General features: G+C 44.1%; 3 protein-coding genes across 14 annotated transcripts; 1 reads left to right on the plus strand and 2 right to left on the minus strand.

Annotated features, from left to right (window-relative positions):
- On the minus strand, positions 1-22,750 carry Plp (Pericentrin-like protein). 11 transcript variants are annotated; one of them, XM_043209608.2, is made up of 14 exons: positions 22,267-22,750; positions 16,779-18,779; positions 15,819-16,721; positions 15,615-15,755; positions 15,211-15,441; positions 10,372-10,497; positions 9,157-10,305; positions 8,772-8,939; positions 7,863-7,886; positions 7,083-7,748; positions 3,797-4,519; positions 1,575-3,733; positions 1,406-1,516; positions 1-886 (listed from the first exon to the last, which is right to left on the minus strand). In XM_043209608.2, the coding sequence occupies exons 1-14, from the start codon at positions 22,291-22,293 to the stop codon at positions 529-531; spliced, it is 8,787 nt and encodes a 2,928-aa protein (XP_043065543.2). In that variant the 5' UTR covers positions 22,294-22,750; the 3' UTR covers positions 1-528. The 11 variants fall into 11 exon arrangements, with proteins under 11 accessions (XP_043065543.2, XP_070136624.1, XP_070136626.1 ...); XM_070280523.1 differs by lacking the exon at positions 22,267-22,750 and adding an exon at positions 20,852-21,000; XM_070280525.1 differs by lacking the exon at positions 8,772-8,939.
- Positions 6,205-6,953, plus strand: LOC108132628 (probable nuclear transport factor 2). Its single transcript, XM_017252091.3, has 2 exons — positions 6,205-6,356; positions 6,415-6,953. The coding sequence occupies exon 2, from the start codon at positions 6,431-6,433 to the stop codon at positions 6,809-6,811; it is 381 nt and encodes a 126-aa protein (XP_017107580.1). The 5' UTR covers positions 6,205-6,356; positions 6,415-6,430; the 3' UTR covers positions 6,812-6,953.
- Or71a (Odorant receptor 71a) lies at positions 11,518-12,769 on the minus strand. 2 transcript variants are annotated; one of them, XM_043209610.1, is made up of 3 exons: positions 11,999-12,769; positions 11,632-11,898; positions 11,518-11,571 (listed from the first exon to the last, which is right to left on the minus strand). In XM_043209610.1, exons 1-3 carry the CDS (start codon positions 12,767-12,769, stop codon positions 11,518-11,520), a joined length of 1,092 nt encoding a protein of 363 aa, XP_043065545.1. The 2 variants fall into 2 exon arrangements, with proteins under 2 accessions (XP_043065545.1, XP_017107458.2); XM_017251969.2 differs by having other exon boundaries at positions 11,954-12,769.
- Positions 22,751-22,955: the final 205 nt, after the last annotated feature.

Consider the following 22,955-nt stretch of genomic DNA (forward strand, 5'->3'; position numbering starts at 1 on the left):
TTTATTTTTTCCTCATTAACTTTTATATTTATTTATACACATTTCGATTGATGAATTGAATTCTGAATTGTCCAGTGAGTCCTCACCTATAAGGCACATTCCATTTATGTATGTACAGAATAACACCAAGGATGATAAGGATAAATCAAAGAATAGCTTGTTCAAATCAATGTTTTGGTTTAATCAACTTATTAGGAAACTTATACAGTCAAACGCAAATCAATTAAGAAATAAAACTAATTGTAAGTGACTCTAGTCAGTCGAACCAATCAAAAATACTGGGATATGGATTAGGTTTATGCTTATGGCTACACTTGGGCGGTAAATACAAATAACACTTACAGACGATTACATGCCTAGAGTTTGGTGTGGATGCGTTTTCACTTAAAATAGGTATACAACAGCTTAAAACTAGATGGATGGGAGAAATGGTACAGGTAATTAACACTAAAATGGATCTCGCATGCTATAGAAAGTGTCTTCGATATGGCTCAACTTAAAATTAAGGCCTATCTTAGGAGCATCCTGTCAATGATGGCGCGCATGTGCTCTTTTGGGCTTTTGCATTGTTGGCCAATCCAACCTGGCCAATGATGGCAAACTGTTTTCATTACTATTGTTATTATTATTATTATTATTGTGGTTGCTGGTGGAGGTGAAGGTGGTGTGCAACGATGTTGTTGGCGCTTGGAGGGCAAAATCCGAAGGCATCACAATCGGTTGCAAGTTCCCATAATTAATCATTGTTGGCGATACGGGCGCATAATTAAGTCGACCCGTCAGGTTGCTGTTGTTGCTATTGTTGCTATTGGTGGGTAGATTCGAGTTGGGCACTGGCAGTGGAGAGGGGGGCGGTGCCACATTCACATTGAGTCCAGGACCGTTTCTACAACAAAATCTTTAATTAGTTTTCCATTCATCAAAGGCTGAATTCTAAGGTTAATGGGTGATTGGAAACCAATTTTAGGTGAGTTATAAGCTAAGACATGCAAACCGATTTGAATCTCTTATCTTTCAGATACATATAATTAATTAAAATAATAAAATTAAAGATTAAACCATCCACCATGAGATTTAATTCCACAAACCCCCACCAGTTTGCATGTCTTTCAGCAAAAGTTTAAAAACTAATCAAACTACTCTGGTGACTGGGCCAAGTTCTAGGCTAAAATGTATAAATTCTAATAGAGGTGAACTAAAAAAAAAGGTGCTTTCAGTTGGGAGGTCAGACCTTGGGGCCACTATTTCTTGGCTATTTCGCCCTTGCTTAGTTTTACTTTCATATTGACCGTCACTAGTGGCGTCTTAGAGCTTCGGGGGACAAGAAAATGACAGAAATGAGGGTTATGACAAGGCTTTCTATGTACAGCAGGCATGTTGGTTTAAAACTCCGAGGATATCTCACCTCTGCTGGGTTATGGTGAAGACCGACTTGCTAACAATTCGCTTTCCAGTATGCCAAATGCGTCCAATGTACTTGATGCGCTGAATGGCAATGATGGCCAGGGCTACAGTCCTATTGGTTAAATAAAATTATTAACAAAAGTTATAATTAAAAAGTAATAACGTCTTACTTGAACTTCTTTTTAATATTTCGCTGTACAGGCGGTGGTCCTCCTCGGAGATTTTGCAGAGCCAGCTGCTCACTGGCCTGGTAGCCTTCCAGGGTTAGTTTCAAATACCGCTTCTGGTAGACCAATGCCTTGCGATGGGACTCCACTCGCAGGTAGCGACCGATTAGCTGCCGGCAGCGCTCCTCCAGCTCTGCCACATTGGTATTGCCAGATCCACCCAGTTCCTCGCATTTCTTTTGCAGCGCAATCCTCTCACCCACCAGGAACTGGACTGTCTCGGCCATCTGCCTGTTCTCCTGGGTATTCTCCGCCACCAGGGCATTGATCTCTTGCATCTTTTGGAGAAACTGTGCCGGCACATTGTCATCCGTGCTATGAGCGAGACGATCATTGGCCTGGGCCAGAGCCTCGGCCAGCTTGGCTTCCCTTTGACTGGAACGACTCACATCGAATCGCAACTGGGTGACCTTTTGATCCAGGCAGTCCCGAGCTGCTTCGGCGGCCAGGAGTTTTGATTTCAGTTCATGGATCTCGGCCTGGAGCTTCACAGTTTCCTGGTGCTGGCGGGTGCGAGTGTTGGCTCTTCGCGTTTCCGCCTCTTGGAGGGTAACCAGTCTGGCCTCCAGGCTCTCGATCTCAGTGGCTTGCAGGGTCAGGCGCTCATTGAAGTGTTCCAGTTCGAGTTCAGCTGATTCCTTGTCCCGAGATAGCTTTTCCATCTCCTGTTTTAGTCGCTCGCAGTAGGCCACCCGTTCTTGGAGCTCTTTTTCGAACCGCTGGCGTTCCCGCTCGTTGTTTCTCTGGGCATCCGCATAGCGCTCCCTTTCCCTCTCGTTTTGGGCCGCCAGTAGCTTGATTTCACTGCGCAGGCGATCTCCAAGTTCCGTTTCAAAGTCGGCTCTTGGGGACTTGCGAGGGGAATCATTGGGGGATTTGAGGAGCAGAGAACTATTCCGGCGACTCTCAGCTCGCTGCAGGGAAGTTAACTGAGTCTGCAGTCTCTCGCAACGTTCTCGTTCCTGATCCAACTGCTTGTGCAGCTCGTCCTCCTCATCCAGAGCGGTTTCCAGTCGCTTTCTCATGGCCTCGATGATCACTACATCCTGCTCTTGGATTTCCTGAGAGTGCTGCTTCTCGCCCAGCAACTCCTTGCTCAAGGCCTCACATTGCTCCCTCTCCACGGCCAGTTGAGCCTTCAGGGCTTCCAGTTGGTTTAGCAGCTCCCGCTCGCCGGTGAAGTTCTCATCGTCGGTGCCGTTGCCAGTGCCCGGCAGATGTTCCTCCTCCGTTTGAACCTCTTTCTGCAGCAGCTTCTTGTCCAGATTGTTCTCCTCCTCGCTTTCAATGGCCTTTAGAATATTGGAATCCAACTGGGCGGAGTAGTTTAGTTCCTTTTCCACCTGCTGGGCGATTTCGTCCACGGAATACTGCTTCGAGCTATTGTCGCTGTTTTTGAGACGTTCCAGATCCCTTTCTAGGCTTTGAACTTGGAGTTCCAGCTCAGTGCAGCGACGTTGAGAAGCCTGCAGTTGATCAGCCTTGAGTTTCACTTCCCCATTGAGGACTTCCAGCTCCCTCTTACGGGCAGCAGCCGCATCCTCGCACTGCTCATGCGCAGCACTGACACAGTTGAGTTCTCGGCGGAGATTCTCGCGCTCGGCGGCCTCCTGGGCGGCTGCCTCGAGAATCTTGGACTCTAGAGATTCAATCCGGAGTCTGTACTTCTGCTCACTTTCCTGGTGGCTGCGCAGGCTTTGGGCCTGGCGACCCAGTTGCTCCTGCTCCTGCTGGAGTTGCTTTTGCAAATCCTGTAGCTTTGTTTCCATTTCGGATTGCTGACGCTGCTTCTCCTTCTCCAAAATGGTTAGCTTTTGGCGCAATTGTTGGACTTCCGATGGCGTTGTGGGTTTGGGCATTTCTGGGGTTTGTATCAAGAGACTTGGGGTCTTTAGCTTGGAATCCTCTGCCGTGAGATTGGAGAAGTTGATTTGGCGTGGCACTAGACCTGGTGTGAGGCCATCACTACTCTGGGCTGTAACACCCAGGGCCTGGAAGTAGTGCGGATGCTCAAAAGTGTTCACGGGATAAGGAGCCACAAAGCCACTTAAATCGTCGGTGCGCTTGTGTGTTAAGTTGGCAACCGCTTCCTTGGATGTTTCCTGCAGGGATAATAGGGATTTTAAGTTATGGTTTTAGGCTAGCAACCCTCTATAAAGACTCACCATTGTGTGATGCAGGAAGCCACCCGCCCCTTCGCTGATGTGAAGGCCAGGAGCATTCAGACTCAGCATCGCTGCTCTCCTGTCCACATCCGGTTCTGGATACTCTGAAATCGATCCAATGTCGCTCAGTGTGCGGGCACTCGACTTGCCACCCGAGTCCTGCTTGCCTCCCGCATCTCCAGCTCCTAGTCCCGCTACTGGTGTGGAACGCAGACTTCCATCTTGATGAACAGCCTGGAGCTCCTTCTCCTTGGCTTCCAGTTGCTCGCGCAGGTGATCGATCTCATCGTTCTTGTCTGCCAGCATGGTTTCCATAAGATCGGGCAATGCCAGTCGGTTGATCATCTCGGTGCGTATCTTCTCCTTCAGTTTACCGATTTCAGTACCTTTCTGCTGCACTTCCGCCTCCAGTTTCTCCACCAGACTGCGATCTGGTTGGGTGCGCACTGTGAGCTCCGCCTCCAGGCGCATGATCTCATCCTTGCTGCGTTGCAGTTGCTGCCGCACGGTAGCCATTTGCTTGTCCCTTGCGGCCAACTGCTCGCTTAGATTCTGGACTTCGCCCTGGAGTTCATGGACCCGGGTATTGAGGTCAGAGGTGCCAGCACGGTGCAATTGCTCTGCCCGTTGGCGCTGCTCCTCCAGGCGGTTCTGCAGCGTTGATATTCTTTGGGTCTGCTCGTCCATGCGACCCTGCAGCGAATCCCTTTCATGTTGGAGTTCCTACAAAATAATAAAAGTAATATTTTAGTTAAACCCTTAAGAGAAAGTATACACTAGTTGGTACTTTAATAGTTTTTTTTTATTTTTATATTCTTTTTCCAAACACTAAAGCCTTTTTTTCTCTGTACAGAGTTTTATTTCAAGTGGTCAAGTGGTTAGTTCTGGATGTCTGTTTCAATTTTCCATTTAAGAACCATGTGTGGGAGCTGTCTGTTTAGCAGTCAATGGCCGACCATTTGACCATTGACTTCATCTGCATTTAACCCTTTCCAACTTCAATTAGATTGGCTGTGTATGCCAGAAGAGTTCGGTTACATAAAAAATAAACTCACTTATTTAATCTAGGGAAATTGATTTGAACTTTTTTTAGATGAATTAGGAAATGTTTTAAATTATGACTAATATTACATCCTACTAGAGTAATATCTTCTTACTAGTTTTATCAATCTCCTAAAAATGAATCAGTATTTAAAGCCCTCCTCATAAAAAGTATAAACGCTATCTTTTTTAGATATTTCTTTCACAGTTCCCTGTATCTCAGAAGTTGTACTTGTCTTGCTTTTGTTTTTTGTTTACTCGGCTGTGATGCAGTTTTATTTATGCGGGCCTGCATCCAGCTTCCCCAACAATCGCCAACAGCCCCCTTTTTTTTTGCTTTCACTTCTTTTCTCCCCCAAAAGAAAAATAAACCATCACCCTGTCAGAACAGCGGGATGCATCGTGCCATAGCATAAAGAAATTTATTGAGGCATTACCGCATATTAGTCTTTCGATTGGGGTTCAGTGCGAATGCATATTGTAAACAAGCTCCAGTTTGTTTGGGTTTTCAGCCTTCACTTTTTCTAAGCGACAATAAATGGTATACTCCGGGAGTGTGATGGAAATGTGTCAGTTTTTAAACGGGCGCCAAGTGATTCAAGTGGCACGGAAATAGGCGTGAAAATATAACAAACATATCTATATATTGCAGCTATTTTTGAAGTGGAACAAACAGGGAACTGGGAGCCACTGGCAGACTGTGTGCCAAATTCCTACAATATTTGCATCATAAATCAAGCCTGGGCGAAAATATTATGACAACTAGGTGGCACAACCAATTCAATTATTTTATTTATTTATGACACTGAACCAACTCGGAATTCATCAAAACAAATAAACACAGCCAATTGACATTCACAAAAGAACAGCCTTGATCGGATATTAAAGTCTTTCCTCGAAAAACTCACTCTCTTTGCCTCAAAATTGGGCACAATCTTCGGGAACTGAAACATTTTTGGATCTTGAGCGTATTATTCGGGGCTTATCAGATAAATTTTAATTGAAATACATATATTTATACACAGATATACATATGTATATATTTTGGTTTCACATATATGTTTGTGCTTTTAACTTTTTAAAAACATTGTCAATTTATGAGAAGACATTTCTTCCGCTTTCAACCGTTCACAGTGCCATTCTGAAGGCAAATGAGGGATATTTTTTGATAGAGTGCAGGTCGGAGAATATTCTTCTTGATGCTCAGTTTCAAGAGTTATCAGAAGAGAGAACAAACAATTTAAATATAGAACCAAGCGTTGAATTCAAAACATATTAGGCTGAAACACGAACCATTTTCTTTGTGGTGAGTAAGTTTCAGACACAAACCCTACCAGTTCGAAAACTTCCAGCCCTTTTGGAATATTTATAAAATTAATAAATTTAAAACCAAGTAGCCAACATTCCTAAAGTCTTTCGTTAATTTCCATACATTTCCAAAACATTTCATACTATAAAACCAACAACATCATATTTCAGGCTTGTAATAATTTTGTAGAAATATTGTAAAGAATTTTTGGTAAATTTATAAGTTACTTGTTTTTGGAACTTTTAGTAATACGAGAATTATCTTTCAGTAACCAAATCAATAGCATGGATTCTATTTTCGATTTTGAGGAAATATCCAGTTCTTTCATCGATCAGTACTACGGCCTTTTCGATGATCCTGACAAGCGAGAGGAATTGTCCAATTTCTATAACTCTTCTAGCTCTTTGCTGAGCTTTCAGGGCGAACAGATTCCCGGTCCAAGAATTAGTGATAAGTTTTATAGTCTGCCGAATCAACGGATCAAGCGTATTGTCAGATCAATGGACGCGCAACCCGTCGGCGATGATAGAATACTGATCCACGTCCACGGGGTCTTGCAGTGCGAGGAGGACTTGCCCCAAAACTTTTCTCAGGTCTTCTTGCTTCAGAGCGGTGAGCATGGCTATTTCATAGCCCACGATATTTTCCGAACTCAAGTTATCTAAAGATGAGTAAAGTTGGGCAGTGAAGATTGGGCAATATTTCCAAGTTCCTCTTCATATTTTCTCAAAAAAACCAAAAATTTATCAAGTTTCAAATATTCGGTATTGTCCATTATCGGCTTTCAAAATTAAATTTGAAGATGTATCTAGTTTTTGTTGTGGAAATGGAACTAAAGATTTTAAACTAAAATCCAATTTTTCCTTAGCAAGGCCACCAACCCGCACTCTTTCGAACTTAAATTAGCATAGACACAATCCGCAATGGAATACTCACCACACAGCCAGCGCGCATTTGTTGGACCTGCATCTCCAGGTCACGAATCCTCTTGATAGCCGCCTCCTCGACTCGGGTGTGCTTGTCCAGCTTTTCGGTTACCCGCTGGACGCCTTCTACCGTGAGGGAGCGATGCGAGGGAGATCCGTCCGCCGTGACAGGCCTACTTCCAGGACGGGAGACATCCTCCGTGACACTTAAGCTGCACGAATTGGAGGCATTGTTGGAGTTGTGTAGCGACTCTAGGACTTTGGTCTTCTGCTCCAGAGTGGTTTCAATGTCTCGCAGCTTTTCGGCCACTTGCCCCAGAATAGCACCCTGTTCACCGGTGGCCCTTCCTTGCTGCAACTTCTCCTCCAGCAGGCGGATCCTGGACTGGTAGCCCTCGCCAATGTCGGTCTTCAGGCTGTGAACTTCCTGCTGGAGGGCATCGTTGTCTCGTATCTGCAGACTGACATACTCCTCCAGTTGCTTGGCCTTCTCTGCCAGGACTTGCTCGTTGAGGGCCTTGGTCTGGACCTGGGTTTCCAGCTCCGAGATGATCTCTCGCAGTACGAAGATCTTGTCTATCGAAGCCTTCAGTTCTACTTCGAATTTGTCCCGCTTGGCATTGGATTCGCTCAGCTGATGGTTGACTTCCCTTAACTGGGCCTCCAGTTGGGCATACTAAAGGGAATTAATTAATTAATTAGCATTGGTTTTAAAGAATTAACTATTAATCTGTGGTGCGATGTAAAGAATGAAAGTGTGGTGCGGATTTCAGTATAGTGACAAACTTACATGCCGGTTCTTCGCTAAATTCGACTAATTTTTCGAGTGGTGCACACGCAGTGGGAAAAAGGGGTATCAAGTGCAACAATTTTGGATTTTAATTGCAGTTGGGGTTGAATTTTGTTAGGTGCATGCAAAGATTTATAGATATATAACATTAGGTTTGGTATTACAAATAAATTAGTGAACATCAAGAGGTTAAAGAACAGGGAACCAAAATTATTTTAAAACCAAAAGCACAAACCAAAGACATAAAACATTTATAGTTTTAAGTAATTAATCTTTAACCAATAATAGTCCTCTTTATAAGCCACTTAAAAAATGTAGTGATATTGCAATTAATCTTCCATTCACGCATATAACTCATCGCAGGCATTTTGTAACACTTTTCCAAAGTGACATTGAAAAGATTCTCGGAGAACCCCCGGAGATCTTAAACTTGAGAATCTTTACTAAATGGAATCCGATTGAAACATTCAACTGCGTATATCCGAGGGTCTATAAATATGTCGGCACATGGCTACAAAAGCTTTGGATATACTTATAGGTATATACACAAAAAAAATACATGCCGCCCTTGACTCCATTGAAGAGTCAGCCCCCTGAGGGGATTCACTTTATGCCCAACAGGTGCCATCATGCGATGTTGTAAGTAAATATTTGTGCAATTAATAGTTAATAAAGATGAGGAAACAAGCTAAAGTAACTTAAATACTAATATCTATTTCATAAACTTAAAACAAACACTAAGACTATGGAAACATAACCAAAAGATAGAGAAATACAGAGGGAGACTTGGTAGACCCAGGCAAAAAATGTAAACAGAAACGAATGGCAAACCAAAAGCCCATAAAACAAAACCAAGATTCCGAACAAGATCCAGACGATCCTGGATGAGAACGGAGTATGAGGACTCACCTCCTCGGAGGCATTGGCATAGGAGCTGTGCTCCTTCTCCTTGTCGCGTAACTGAGCCTTCAGCCGCTCGATTTCGCGCTGGAACTCGTCACGTTCCTGTTCGCGTTCGGCGGCCTGATCCTCCAGGAAACGCCGAGTATCCTTCAGCTGCTTGTCAGCGGTATCGATCTATGTTTGTGGGGTGTATGCAGGTAGGAGGGATTGGTTCAGAGGTTGGTTGGTAAGTTCATAAAAACCTGGCTCTTATACTTGGCTTACAGACTACTCGAAATTTATTTCGGATTTTAAACAAGTTTACGGGTCATGCGTTTATCACTTGAAATTATTCAGGGGGGGGCAGGGGTTAAACATCTAAGAAGTAACCCAAAGTGTGCCCATAACTCACCTGAGATTGCAGATCTTCCCGATCCTTTTTGCCGCACTCCACCACTTTGTCTCCCTCGCGGCAAAAGTCTTCAATCATTTGGAGCAACACCACAGTGGAATTGGCCTGGTCCCTGGATGGCTGCTCCTTCACGGGGGACGAGGAAAGCAGGTGACGGGCTCGCTCCTGGAGGGCAGCAAAACTGGCGGAAGATTGGTCCAGGCTCTTCAGCGTTCCCAGGCCATAGCCCTCGTTATAGTCCGTGTGGTTAAGGGAATTCAGCTGGGACAGCTGATCCCTCAGGGCCTGGAGTTCCTGCCCCAGTTCGGCATTCCGGTCGATTGTGTGGGTCAGTTGCTGCTGCAGTTTCTGGCGATCCGTCTCCGACTTGATTAACCGATTCTTCAACTCCACCAGCTGGAAGGAGAGCTCCGATGCATTGCCGGCATGCTGCTGGAGGTCTGGCGGGAGAGAGCTATGGGTTTTTCCCGCCTCTGGGTTACTGTTCTTGCGCTGACTGGCCACTCCCATTTGCTGATCATTCAGGGAATTGGTGCGCAGGAACTTGGCAAGCACCGATTGCTGCACTGCGGCAGCTGTGGTCTTCAGGCCATCCTCTGCCTCGCAACACAGCTCATGCTCCTGCTTCTCCTGCTCTTCCTCCACGGACTCGTTGTTTTGGGGACGCTGCTTATTCAAATCCTCCGACAAATGCAGGAGGTAGGATGCCTCCGACTTCAACCTCTCCAGGCAGTCGTTCAAGTCAAAGTCCTCGCTGGGCTCTTCGTTGCTCTTGCTGTCGATGAACTGCAGCAAACTGGGATCCTCGACCACTTCCAGCAGACTGTGCACATCCGGCACTCGGAGCATTTGCCTGGTGTTGTTCAGGGAACTGCTGAGGGTAACCTCCAGATCGTCGCCTCCATCCTGACTGCGGCTGTGGAGCAGCAGGCGCTGCACCTCCTCCGACAGCGTGGCATTCAGGTCCTCCTCGCAGTTGGCCACGCACTTGGCCAGTCGACAGAGCACCGAGCGGAAACTCTTCGACAGTTCCCTGAGGCCATCTCGTTCGCAGATCACCTGCTCCAGGTCCCTGGCCGCATCGAAGGTGAGGTGACGCTTGTTCTTCCGGTTCAGCTGCTTCTCGTATTCTAGTTTCAGGCGCGACATCTGGAGGAAACCGTTTTAGTTTTTTATTAAACAATATTTTCCATTAATCCCCCTAGATGTACCCACCTCGTCGGCATGTTTGATATTCAGCTGAGTAATCTCCAGTTGACTCTTGGCCGTAAACTTCTCCCGCAGCAAGATCAGCTCCTTGGGCCAGTGCTGATCGTCCACGGTGTTCTCCGACAGCAAGTTCTACAACAAAAAAGTGCAATTTGTTTATTTCGATTAAAGTTTGTGTTTATGGACAATGTGTGAAAATCTGTGGCAACATTCGGTTGCATATTGCATTGAAAAGTAAGAGAAAGCTTCAAGCTTTTGTGGAACATTTTCTCACATAAATATTTATGGCTTTAACTCAAAATATTTACATGATGTTCTGGGTTTTTTGATTCTTGTTTCTGAGTTATTCCCTCGAGGGTGCCAAAGACGGAAGCAAAGTCGGAGATACATAAATCTTAATAAAAATCAACCCCAACTCTGAAGGGAACTGAAGTTTTATTTTCGGATCATGCTATACCCTCTAAATATATATATATTTATACTCAAGTGTGTATAATGATTCAACCACATTAAATACAATTGAATAAAAACAGTATGAGGCCTAGGAGTGACGATTTTATTGGATTATCATTGCAACTCTCTTATCGCCCTGCGGTTCTCAGCTACCCATCTCAGTCACTCTCACTGAAGCTATCTCTTTCTAGGGGTTTTATATAGAGGGGTCGTGATCCCGGGCGATTGTGATTATTCTTTGTTTTCAACAATTTACAATACTTAATGCTTTAGGTAGACTTACAGCAAGTTACACATTTTTAAAAGCAATTATATAAATTTTGTGAAATGTTAGAGAAAAAGCAACCAATCCTCTGATCCTATATACCTAAAACGCACTGTAGTATAGTAAATATTCTGGTTCTCTGAATGTTTATTTGGAAACCACACGTTTTTCCCAAAGTTTCCCGGCGCAGTTTTCCCCTCAAAATCGTTTTGTGCGAAAAAATTTGAATTTTATTTTCGTCACTTGCAATTGTACATTTCTTGAACTGCATATAGTACAATATATATATATGTGAAGGAATACGTGTACTTGGTGCATTGCTACTATATATATTTTTAGATCTTTGCATAACGAGTTGTGCGGCAATAAATCTCCAAACGAGCTGCGATATAGGCTCTAAAATCCAAAATAGAAACCTGAGAGTGGTTTCTTCTTTATTTTTTCATGTTGAGCAGCAAGGCCAGTAGGCTGTAGGCTTGGTTCATGGTCTGAAATGTTGGATAGCTTTAAAAAAAAACATTGATTTCTAAACCCTAAATCTTGAGAACCTTTGTGAAGAGCGGCAATCCCACTGCAAAGAAGCCACACGCTCTGAGGGACACTGGTCTGTTTAGATAACTCATAAACATGAGAACGAATCGACGCATTTGGGGACTCATGTCTGGCCAATCGCAGTTATACAGAGCATTCGGCAACTTGTCAGCTGAATAGGTCACATTAGTGCCATAAATACTGGGTATGAGTATTTCAATAACCATGCAGGACAAGTACTGGAGCATCCCATAAAATCTACCAAAATCCTGCTTGATAGGACTCTGAAATGATCCACAAAGTTAGGAGGTGCTGCCGAATATCCTTTGAAGCACTCACCATCTGAATACTGTAGATGGTGAAGCATATTATCAAGGAACTGACCAAAATCTGGGTAAAAACGCTCTTCGACACATAGGTTTCGATGTCCCTGGCCTGCCGTTTCAGGTCCTGATGAAGCCTCACCAGCTGCAGGAACTTTTCCCTAACATTCTTGTCCTCGTGGCTCAGGGAACTCAATCTCTCGCCCAAGATCCTGAAGCACAGGGAGAGATGCAACATAAAGTACCAGTTGACGGCATCCATCGTCACGTTGCATATGCAGATGACAGGTATGGTGATGACTTGGTATATGAAGGGATACCAAAACAGGTCGGGATTGTGCCAGTCGAAGGGTGTCCACATGTAGAACGGCAGCTTGTTGGGAATATCGAACAAGGGCTGAATGCAAATGAATGGAATCACTCCAAAGCTGCACATTATGTAGGAGATGGCCACTCTTGTGAACCGACGATGCTCGAATTGAAACATTTCCACCTCCTTGAGGCTTCTAAGCTTGAACTGCTCCTGGGTGCTCCATTCGTGGAGGAGTCTCTGGGCCACATGCGACAGCTTCCAATTATTTAGAATTTTAGCTCCCAGGGCTGTGGTGGTCAAGCAGATGAGCAACACATCGGAGGTATGCTGGATATCATCGCTTAGGATAACCTCCACCCACATCGCCGCTGCAAAGAGCAGGGTAAAGGGCACTTGCAGCATATATGCCTTCCAGTTGGCCCAATCCTCTCCTGACAAGCCGTCATCCTTGGGCCACAGACGGAAAACCCGCAGAATGGCAGTCAGGAGTCGCACTGGTCGGACAAGATCGTAGTCCATATTTCACTTTTAAACTTTGATTAATCCAAGTTCTTACTTCGGGATTCATTTTATAGGAGAACGGTAATTGATTTGGCTAATGGCTTAATTTTGGGGGCGTTACCAAGTCCTTGGCCTTTTCAATTAAAATTCACTTAACCCAGACCAGTTGGCTTACTTTACAAGTGACTACAGTTCCTTTTCTATATGAAAGGCAATCTAATGCCATTAAAATAGATAAGTTAAGTCTAAAAGTCCCGAGAATCGAAATCTCTAGAGGAAATCTTAATATTCATTTTTAAAGCCGTTTCAAGAGCCCGGAAAGTTGACTAAATATAAACCAAAATAAAGATCCAAGATACTAAGAGAGCCCGAAAATTTTGCGCCTGAAACAAAAATAAACTCCTACCGAAACAAAATGCGCCTGGAAATGGAAATTCTTCGGTTTTAATTTCTTTCTTTTTTGGGGAGAAAGGGCAACGACTTCTTTAGTTCGATTGGAAGAAGACAAATCTTTGACAAAGTGCAGACTTTGTTTGTTTATTTAGTCTGTGTTTTTCGGGGGAGTTTTTTCGAATTTGAGTGATGGACATTTTGACTGAAGACTCTTCAAAAATTGAGTTTGCTTACTCTAATTGTTCTCCTTTTGGATCAGGAGTTTCCTGCTTATATTTTTCCAAAAATCCGTTACGATTTGAATCCAGACGCGGCGATTTCACACAAATTTCCAATTAATGGACACAATGATAACTCAATTAGATTGTTTTGTATACACTCTTATTTTTTTCCGCTTTTTGGCAATGATTTGCCTATTTCACTTTTCACAAGAACCACTTGAAGATCATTAAGATCTATAGATTCTATAGCACATATAGGAGAGAAGAGGTTGTGTTCTCTTTGGGTCTCTTGAAAAAAAACGTTTTTCTTGTATATATTTGAATAAATGATCCGATCTAGGCGGAAGCGTGCGTACGGATCGAAATAACGCAAAAGAATGAGATGTTTTTGAAGCAGGCACCCTAATTTTATACGAGAGAGTACTTTGTACGGCTTGTAGTGCGAGACAAGCAGTGTACTGCTTTCTTTTCATGCTCTCTTGCTGTGCGTGTTGAATTTAATTCAAATTTATGAGCGTTAATTTGAAATAGCCAGCCAGCGAACTCCTCTCTATTTATTTACTCCAATTCTCTCTGGGGGAGGAAGACACGTACCCCACTTTACCCCATTATTTTCATTATTTTCAATCCCCAACTTGAGCCACTCTTCACACTTCCGGCTCTGAATTTATGATCTTCGTTCCATGACATGATTAAATGTGGTGTGAAGTAAATAAAATATAACGCCCTGCCTTGACAAACAGGACAAGCACATGGTTTTCATTCAAATAACATTTGGCGGGCTATACTATGTTTGTATAGTCTCTAGAATCTTGGGCAGAATGTCTGCGAATTTTGTTGGCAAACAGAGAGATAGCCCCCATCTGATACATATAAGAAACTATTTTTTGACAGCATAAGTGGGGCGGTAAATATTTTGTGAACAGTGGTGGGGTATTGTAGACAAATGATTCTGAGGTTTACTTATTTATATAGAGAGTATAATACAGTAAAATATTAATATTTAAAGCACTTCTAAATGAATATAAATAAGCTACAATAATACTTTATATTCATTCATTTAAATTCTTCAAAAAACTATAAACTTAGAATATATTTCTTAAATACCCGCGACCTTATACCAATATCTACTGTATCCCCCGTATAATATCCAGTCGTCTGACCTTCGTTGGATTTATTTTAGTTCCTACAAAAGAAATACTTAAACTGTCTCTGCCAAGAAGCGCCACCGAAGGGGAGGTCTTTATCCATCCATATAGTCACTTCCTTCCCCAAACTGTGTGACACGTGGCCACCATATTTGGTAAGGTAGTGCGGAGTGATGTGGCTGCTGCTGGAAAGGATTGGGCCTTCTGTCAACGTTCCGTGGGGATCATTGACTGCCAGGTATAAATAGACACAGCCCCAGGTATCAAAGAGCACACAGATTTAATGCTACATAATTCAAAGTGAGTTGAAAGTTCTTTTGGCACACGTTTTGTGGCAGCATGATGTTTAATGTTGCTCTGCCTTCTGTGTCTTTTATTTTGGTTTTCTTTTATTTTTTTTGCTTTAATTTCACTTTTTTGGCTACTTGACAACATTTTGCACGATTTTTTTTCTAGGCAAGTTGCGTGCGCCGCGTTTAAAAATAATTTATGCTCCGAAAGAGTTTAGTTTCTTTTTTTAAAGAGATGCCTTAAGATAAAACTCTAATCATTAGAGTGAATCACAGACCAATGTTTACACTGTTTCTTAGATTAAAAATAGAGTTTTTAAGATTTTTAATAATTAACAACATAAAACACAACGTGCTGTAAGTTCATGCCACATGCCCTGTTGCACCTTGCCGCCTTTGCCGCTCACCTGTATGTGCTGCTCCAGCTCGTTGGCGATATCCTGCCGGGCCAGAGCCAACTGCTCCTGAAGCCTTCGCTCATACTCCTCGATGATGCGCTGTATGACCTGAGATTCGTTATTGAAATTCAACTCATCCTCGTCGATGATGATGAGGGAGGTGTTGGCGAGTCCTCCGGGGGATGATTTATCCGCGGATTCCGCTACCGGGCAGGTACGAGCGGGCGATCTGGCTTCGGGCTGGGTTAGTTTTGCATTTTGGGTGGCGATGACAGGTAGTTACAATTGGTTTAGTTCGTTTAATTGGGTTATAAAGTTGGGCGAACGAGAAACGAGAATAAACATGCACGGTTAGGATCAGTTAGTCAAAGACAAGCTGCGTTTTAAGGACTATGTGGGACTGGTTTACAAACCTTGTAGTCATCATCTCCCTGGCGGCGTTCATAGAACTTGAGGCGATCGTTCAGTTTGCGCACCTGATCCTCGTGAGCTCTCTTCAGCTCATGGATGTGGGTCTGGTAGAAAATCTTCAAGTCAGCAACTTCCAGGGTGTTCTAGAAAAAGAGAGATGGATACAATTTAATATAAGCCTCGATTAATCCAAAACTCCCACTCACATCTCGACTAGCTTGATCCGCCTGATTGGTTTCACCCAGGGAGTCCAAGCCACATGGAGTCATCTGACGATGACTGGGACTCAGCAACAGCTCAGCCCGTTTCCTTTTCCGTGGCGATGGTTCTTTTGAAGATACGGCTGGGGCCACCATCTCCTCTGGCATTTGATCCACCTCGGAGCACTCCGAGGAGCTATCACCGCCCAGGTGCTGGGATTTGTGCGAGAAGACATCGTCGGAGAACTGCTTTTCCAGGTCGGCGCACTTGTGCTCGAAGTACTTCCGCAACTCCTCCATCTCCTTGGCATGAGCCACCTGCTGCGTTTGTTCGATGGTCTGTTTCTCACTCTCCCACTGGTCCCTGGCGATCTTCAGCTCCTGGGCGTTCTGGTCCCGGCACAGGGCAAGCTGTTGGCTCAAATAGTCATCGAACTTGCGTTGAACCATCAGGAAGATTCGCTGTTCATTCGGCAGCAGATAGCTGTGGAACTGCTCGATTTGCTTGCTGAAAGCTGGAGTCCACTCCGGATTCAGGTGCTCCAGACCCAAGTCATCGATGGGATGCACATTGGGTAGCTGTCTTTCTTTGGAGCTACGTGATCCCCGCTCCTCGTTGTCGGTCAGGAAATGCCGATCCAAGTCATCATCGCTTTCGCTAATCAGATCCATTGAGATTTCCGACAGCCGCTGGCCAGGATTGGATTCCTGCTCGGGCCAAACGGCACTCGAGCGTTTCACAGCTTCGATGGCATCTTGGAGTTGGCGGCGCAGGTTCTGTACTTCTCCACCCAGACGATCTGCATCCGTTTGCAGCTTTTCTCGGACGTTCAGGGACTGCTGCAGGGAGTCGGTAAGCTTGGCAATCATTTCATCTCTGCGGGACATCTCCACGTAAATGTCCAGGGTCTGTGGATGGTCACAAGTATTAGATAATGAAGCTTTATTAAGTTAGGGATTACTTACTGGTCCTCCCAGTTCATCCTGCAGCGTGCGGTACTCGGTGGAGTTGGTCATCAAGGAGCTGGTGTCTCTAGCCGATGCTGGACCCGCACTGGATTCCCTTCGCGATGCCTCCAATTGAAGGTTCAGGGACGCGAGACAGTTGTCCTTGGTCTCCAGCTGGGTGTGCAGTTCCTGGACCTTCGCCTCCAGCTGCCTGAGCATGTTCAGGCTGACCAAACTGGAACTGCTGCCTCCAGGCTTAGTAGCTCCTGCTTGCAGCAGCGTTTTTGACTCATCCAAGGACAGCGAAGGTGGATCCTGCTCCTCTTCAATGGTGGTGCTCATGGAGAGCTGTCGTTCGCTCTCCTCGGTGATGTCCTCCAGCACATCCTTGGAGAACTCATTAAGTGGCACTCGCTCCATCTGCTTAAGTTCCAAACTGCCACCAGCTACTTGGGTCTGCTCCGCCTCTGTGGGCGACAGTTTGGGTGCACTGTCTCCCAGCATCTGCTGGTTCATGGCCATCAGACGAAGCTTCATCAGTTGCAAGGAGCTCTCCTCGTCATCCTCATCATCCTCATACTCCTCGCTAGCCTCTAGAATGGTCACCTCCAGGGCCTCCATCAGGTCTGGTTGCAGTTGCAGAGTGGTCAGGGCTTTGGCCGCTTTGTTGTCCATCACTCGGGACTCCAAAAGGGGTGGTAGCTTCAGGGTTTCCGCGGAAGATGTGGGTCTGATAACCTCTCTGGACGGCTCTCCGGGCTCCTCATCCAGATCTGTCACCAAATCTGCTTTCGGTGAGGTGTTTACCGTTTCATCAGCTTCGTAGGTCACTTCTACGGACTCATTGGTGGCCACTATTTCCTCAATTGAGTGATCCTGCTCTTCGGTCCCGTGGCTATCGTCCAAAAGGGTAACCTGGTGCTCACTGGCCTCTGTCTTGTCGTCCCTTCCCTGGCCTGGTTCTTCCACCAATTCGGAGACATCGTCTGTGGTGCTCTGGTTACTCAAACTATGATCCTCCGACTGCTCGACTGACTCCTCCTCCTCGTCTTCGTGCAATGAGTGCACTGGCTTCCTCTGCTCCAAAGGCAAGCTAATGTCAAAGTCATCATCATCGTTGGATAAGAGGCTGACCTCTGCCTTGGAACCGGCCGGTAGGAGCTCGGAGCTCTCATCGCTCTCCACAAGGAAGTGCTGCGCCAACTGGCCACCGGATAGCTGGGCATCATCAATGCGAAACTCTTCCGCATCCTCGTCTTCATCCTCCGGGTGATCCGGATCGCTTTTGGCACTCGTTTCCTGCTTCGGTCTGGCGAAAGCAGCTGCCCCCGATAGAGATTCCAGGGAAGTTTCCAGCTGCTCCTCCACCTCGCTGATCTCGATGGCCTCCTCAATGTCCTCCTCGATGCTACTGGTGCTGGTGGTGGTGGCTGTCGTTGTGGTTACCGTGGTGGCCACCACATCGGCGATGCTTGTGGTGGTCGTCGTGGTTGTGGTCTGTTGTTCGGCCATGTCTATGGTCATGGAACTGGTGGGTGGTTCTATGCTAAACGAGGACACCGACTGGTCCTCCTCCGTAAGACTGAGGTTGTTCTGTCTTCTGATTAGCTCGGCGGTGTCTGTGGAGCTCACAGCATAAGGGGTACTGCTCGAAGTGGCTGCCGTCCAGCTGCTCCTCGAGATTATGTACGTGTGCGTGGAATCGTTATCGCCGGAGTCGGACTCGTAATCTTCCGCAGGGCCATTATCATCACCACTGGCAACATGTTGCAATTGCTCCGAGGTTGGCTCACTCGCCGATGCTTTCTTGAACTCAAAGTCTAGAGTCGGTACGAAATCAACTGTGAAACAGGTCTGGTCTACGGATTTCTTTTCCGTGCTCCGGGATGTTGCTGAGCCTCCAGATGTTGCTGCTCCAGATGTTGCTGCCGCAGATGTTGCTGGCAACTCTTCGACTGCCGCCGCTTCGATCGCCTTGAAGCTGACACTGGCGCTGTGCGGGCGGAGCAGCGAAGTGATCTGGAATGTAAATAGTGGAATTTTAATAGCCATTAATGCTACTTTCGGGAATTTTATAAACTTTTGAGATAGTGGGCTTTATGGGATGGCAAAATATCTTATAAAATGGTAGTTTGGAAAGGGAGAACAAAGGAAATATTGATTTTGAAATAAAATTTCCACTAGAAATTATAAGATTAAATAATAATATGTTTCAGGAGAACATTATAAGAATAATGTTCTCCTAAAAAACATTAATTTCTGTTTAAAAAACAAATGAAAACAAAAGAACAAGTTTTGAATTTTGTATTGTGCCCCACTTGTTGTGCCACCGGGCCATCGTGCCACTTGAGTTCCTTGAGTTTGAGGCACACACGCGTCTGCCGCCATAAATTAATTCTCTAGATTTTGATTCGATTTAATGATGTCACCCAGTTGTCAGCCAGTCAGCGCCCGCGACGCATTGTGAGGATTCTTCTGGGCGGATGGCCCACTAAACTTGGGCGAAACCGAAAGGTATTAACAAGCGACTTTATTACGTAAACAGATGCGATCGAAAAGCCGGGGAAAGATAGCGATTTTCAATCCCAAATCGACCTGCATCTCAAGTGCTTCGATATATATTCGAGATTAGGAGATGGAGGAATTCCACCCACAGTCCAGAACTTTGATGGATTGCAGCTGCTTTGGTTGTTGGGTTTCCCTTTAAATTATAATTAGAAACATTTGAGGCATCTTTATGTTTGGTAATAAAGTCCGCTTCGCGGAGGAGTTGCGCATCTGAGAGAATTTCCTGAATTATTTATTTTTAGGCTTGCCCACATTAATTAAGAAAGACACGACTCTGTCCACTTGAGTGATCCATATATCCATCTGAAGGTGTTCGAAACGTGGCCCACACATGCATCCGTTCTCCCGTAAAGGGTGTGGAAATATTTAGGCATTTTCCAATTACATTTCCACAGCTGGAGATCCAATTGGATGCGATGCATCTTTCGAATCATGGGCATGTGTCAGAGCAATGCATTTGACGGTGAAACAATAAACACAAATGAAATGAAAAACTCATTTGAAATACGAGGCGATGCTGCTAATTGCTTTTACATTTCTAGACTATACGATAACCGATACTAATCCCAGTAAATATTTTAGAAGAAACTAATAAATATTTCTATAAAATCATATAATATGAACATCTGCCAGTTATTACCCCAAGTGGGTCAGGTCGTAACGGTTGAAAAAGTTTTCAGTATTTCAGCGAAAAGATATTTTTTTCAAAAGTTTTCCAATCCCCCATGGTTGGATTATTTGAACGTCCTTGAACTTGTCCCATTGAATATGTAAATGGGAGGCGCCAGGCAGGAAGTCCCAGCCCAGAAAAATATCCTCGAACGCATATCGGGATAACAAGTCGAGCCATCATAGTCATGGCAACGGGCTTTTCTTCGAGTGTGCGTGCGAAATCGAAAGTTTTTCCAGCTCCTTGTCCAAAATACAAGGAAAATCCAACAACAATTTCAATTTGTTGCTATAGTTGGGACCGCCGATGGGGCCGTTGTTTGGGTGTGACACACATTTGAAGCGGATCGTCGTCTGAGGTTTTTGCACTTCGCCAGCCAACTAATAACAAACAACAACACTCCCCAGATAGCCGAAAGGATGAAAAGGGCGCAGGACCTAGCCCAATGTCTAAATTAATGGTGATAGGTTGTTCGCTTTTGATTTTCCATCAGATATTCCCTAAAAGACCTTCAATAAAGGCACGCATATTGGCTAAAATGATTAGATTAATGGCCTTTCGAGGTGAAAAGTTGACAATAAAATATGCGAAGAAATTGAAAGAACAACGTAGTAAAAATTACATGATTTTTTAAAAGTAAATTTTATTTAAATATTAAGCCTACACAGTAGAAATAACCTGAGCTCTTGCTTCAAGAAATTTTTGTAGAAAAGCACTTTTGAACCCCAACCCCTAGAATTTTCTCTAATTATCAAGTAAACTAAAATTTAATTAACACTGAAGGTGTCAACTATTTAAAATGCCACTTCGAGATGTCAAAGATCACATTTCCGAGATCTTTATGTAAACTCACATGCAATTTCCCCATTTCGATGGATGCACTCGCTCCTCCACATTCGATTCAATTCCACGATGAAGTTATCTCAATTAAATGCAATTTACAGTCACTTAAAAAACAGTCCATATATTTACTAGCCTATTATGTGTCACATTGTGCAAATTTTGCCAACACAAATGTAAATTTTTGTTAAGAAAAAAAAAATAAGACTCTTTAGAGGCACATGAACTGCACTTTTATCTCGGGGAGCTGTAAAAAATTAGTGGGGAGCCGGAACGAGGAGCTGCGCGACCGCCTGCAGTGCAAGTTCTTTTATAAATAAAACGACCGAAGAGGCATTCAATTGAAATCAGTCACTCAATCCGAGGAAAATCAAAAGAAAAGCGATGGAAAAGAGCGCCAGCGGAGAGCCAGAGAAATTTGCAACCGCGCGCGGTTCCAAGCGGTTCCGTGCACCGAACGTGCGCTCCCATTTTTTATTTATAAACAAAATTTATATGTGGAACATAAACGATGCGGGTTTGCTGTGATACCCTGGTTTATAGGGTATTATAGGTTTATCAAAGGGCAGGTATCAGCTTATGTAATAGGTATAGTGTTAATGATAATCTTAAGAGTGCATATAGGAGTGCATCCTATTTTAAAATGCTAAGTTTCCACCCTGTATTGATTTTAGTTCATAGTTCATGGTAAACAGAAATCCTAGTCAGACTAGCATATTATTAAAAAAAAAAATTATAATTTCTTTATTAAAATTATAGGGTATTTAAGGTTCAGATACATCGGACATTAGTTTTCCTATCTGCCTGGGTGTGCAGGCAACATTTGTTGCCGGAATGTTGATGAAGCAATGTTGATAAGGGCCAAAAATTCCTATACAGGTGATAGTGCATAAAGGGCATACAGTTATATTTAAAATAAACAAAATAAGTTCGGGTTAAGATAGGAAGAAAACAAATTTAGGTTATTTGGGGCTATTCGAATTATTATACTATTTTTTTCAATTTTAAATAATATAATAAAAGCCTTGATTTTATAAATTGTTGTAAGGCCTTCTCGTATCAAATCTGATGTACGTTTTCAGAAAACGTTGACTTGAAAATCGTTAAAAAATCTTCACAATTGGTCATTGTTTTTATAAAATTATAACTTATAAAATATTGTTTTTAGGCAACCTCCACTGTAGTTCGTTGAAACTATTCCCAAAGGGCCTTGTGGCCATCTAATCGAAAGTTCAAAGGCGCATTCAATTTCGATTTCATTTGTAAACAAACTCGAACACACTCCGCTTGTGGATTGGATTCCATTGGATACGCCGCTGTATGCCGTATCTTGTGGATCGTATTGGAAGCGTTCCCGAGACGCAGTGACAAATGTTTCGGGCAAAATGGGTTAATACTTTAATGAAATGCGGCGCTTAGTGGGCTTACCCAATCGTATATGGTGTACAGATTCATGGCGGCCTGCACTTGGGCCAAATAATTTATGGCCAAATATTCCTATGGTTGTTGGCCGCCTTTTGCTTTTGTTGTTGACACCACTTGTGCCTGTCAGTTGGGCATATTCCCATTTATTCTAGAGGCGGCCCGAACGTGATCCATTTTCTTGTTGATGTTTACGTTGGGATTTTGGTGACACGATTATATTTTCGAACTTGATTTACAAAACACTCAACAACGGATAATTTTGTAGGTTATGTTGGAAACTTTACGTAAAATTTCAGAAATGTTCCGATTCGAAAACAAAGACAACACGACGGGGGATAACTAGCTACTACAACTGTTGCACTTAATTGAGCATTATAAACATTTTTTGAATACTCCCTTTAGGAGATATATATTTTTAAAATTAAAAAAAAACTAAACCAATAGTGCAACCGATCGGGACAGTTGCACGTAATCGCGAGCGCAATGCAACTGAGGAGCATATCCATCGAGAAGAGTCTTTTATTTTTGGGTTTTTGGGGGAGAAGCCGAAAGAGTCGAGTTCCCCCTTTCCGGCCCCCAGAATACTGTAACGCTCAGTGAAGCACAACACGAGATTGTTTAAAAATAATCAATCGTAAACAAAAAACTGTGGCAGGGGCAGCCAGCCAGCAGCAGAGGGAGAGACGACTCCA

Source organism: Drosophila bipectinata, chromosome 3L, assembly GCF_030179905.1.
Source record: "Drosophila bipectinata strain 14024-0381.07 chromosome 3L, DbipHiC1v2, whole genome shotgun sequence".
NCBI lineage: Eukaryota > Metazoa > Arthropoda > Insecta > Diptera > Drosophilidae > Drosophila > Drosophila bipectinata.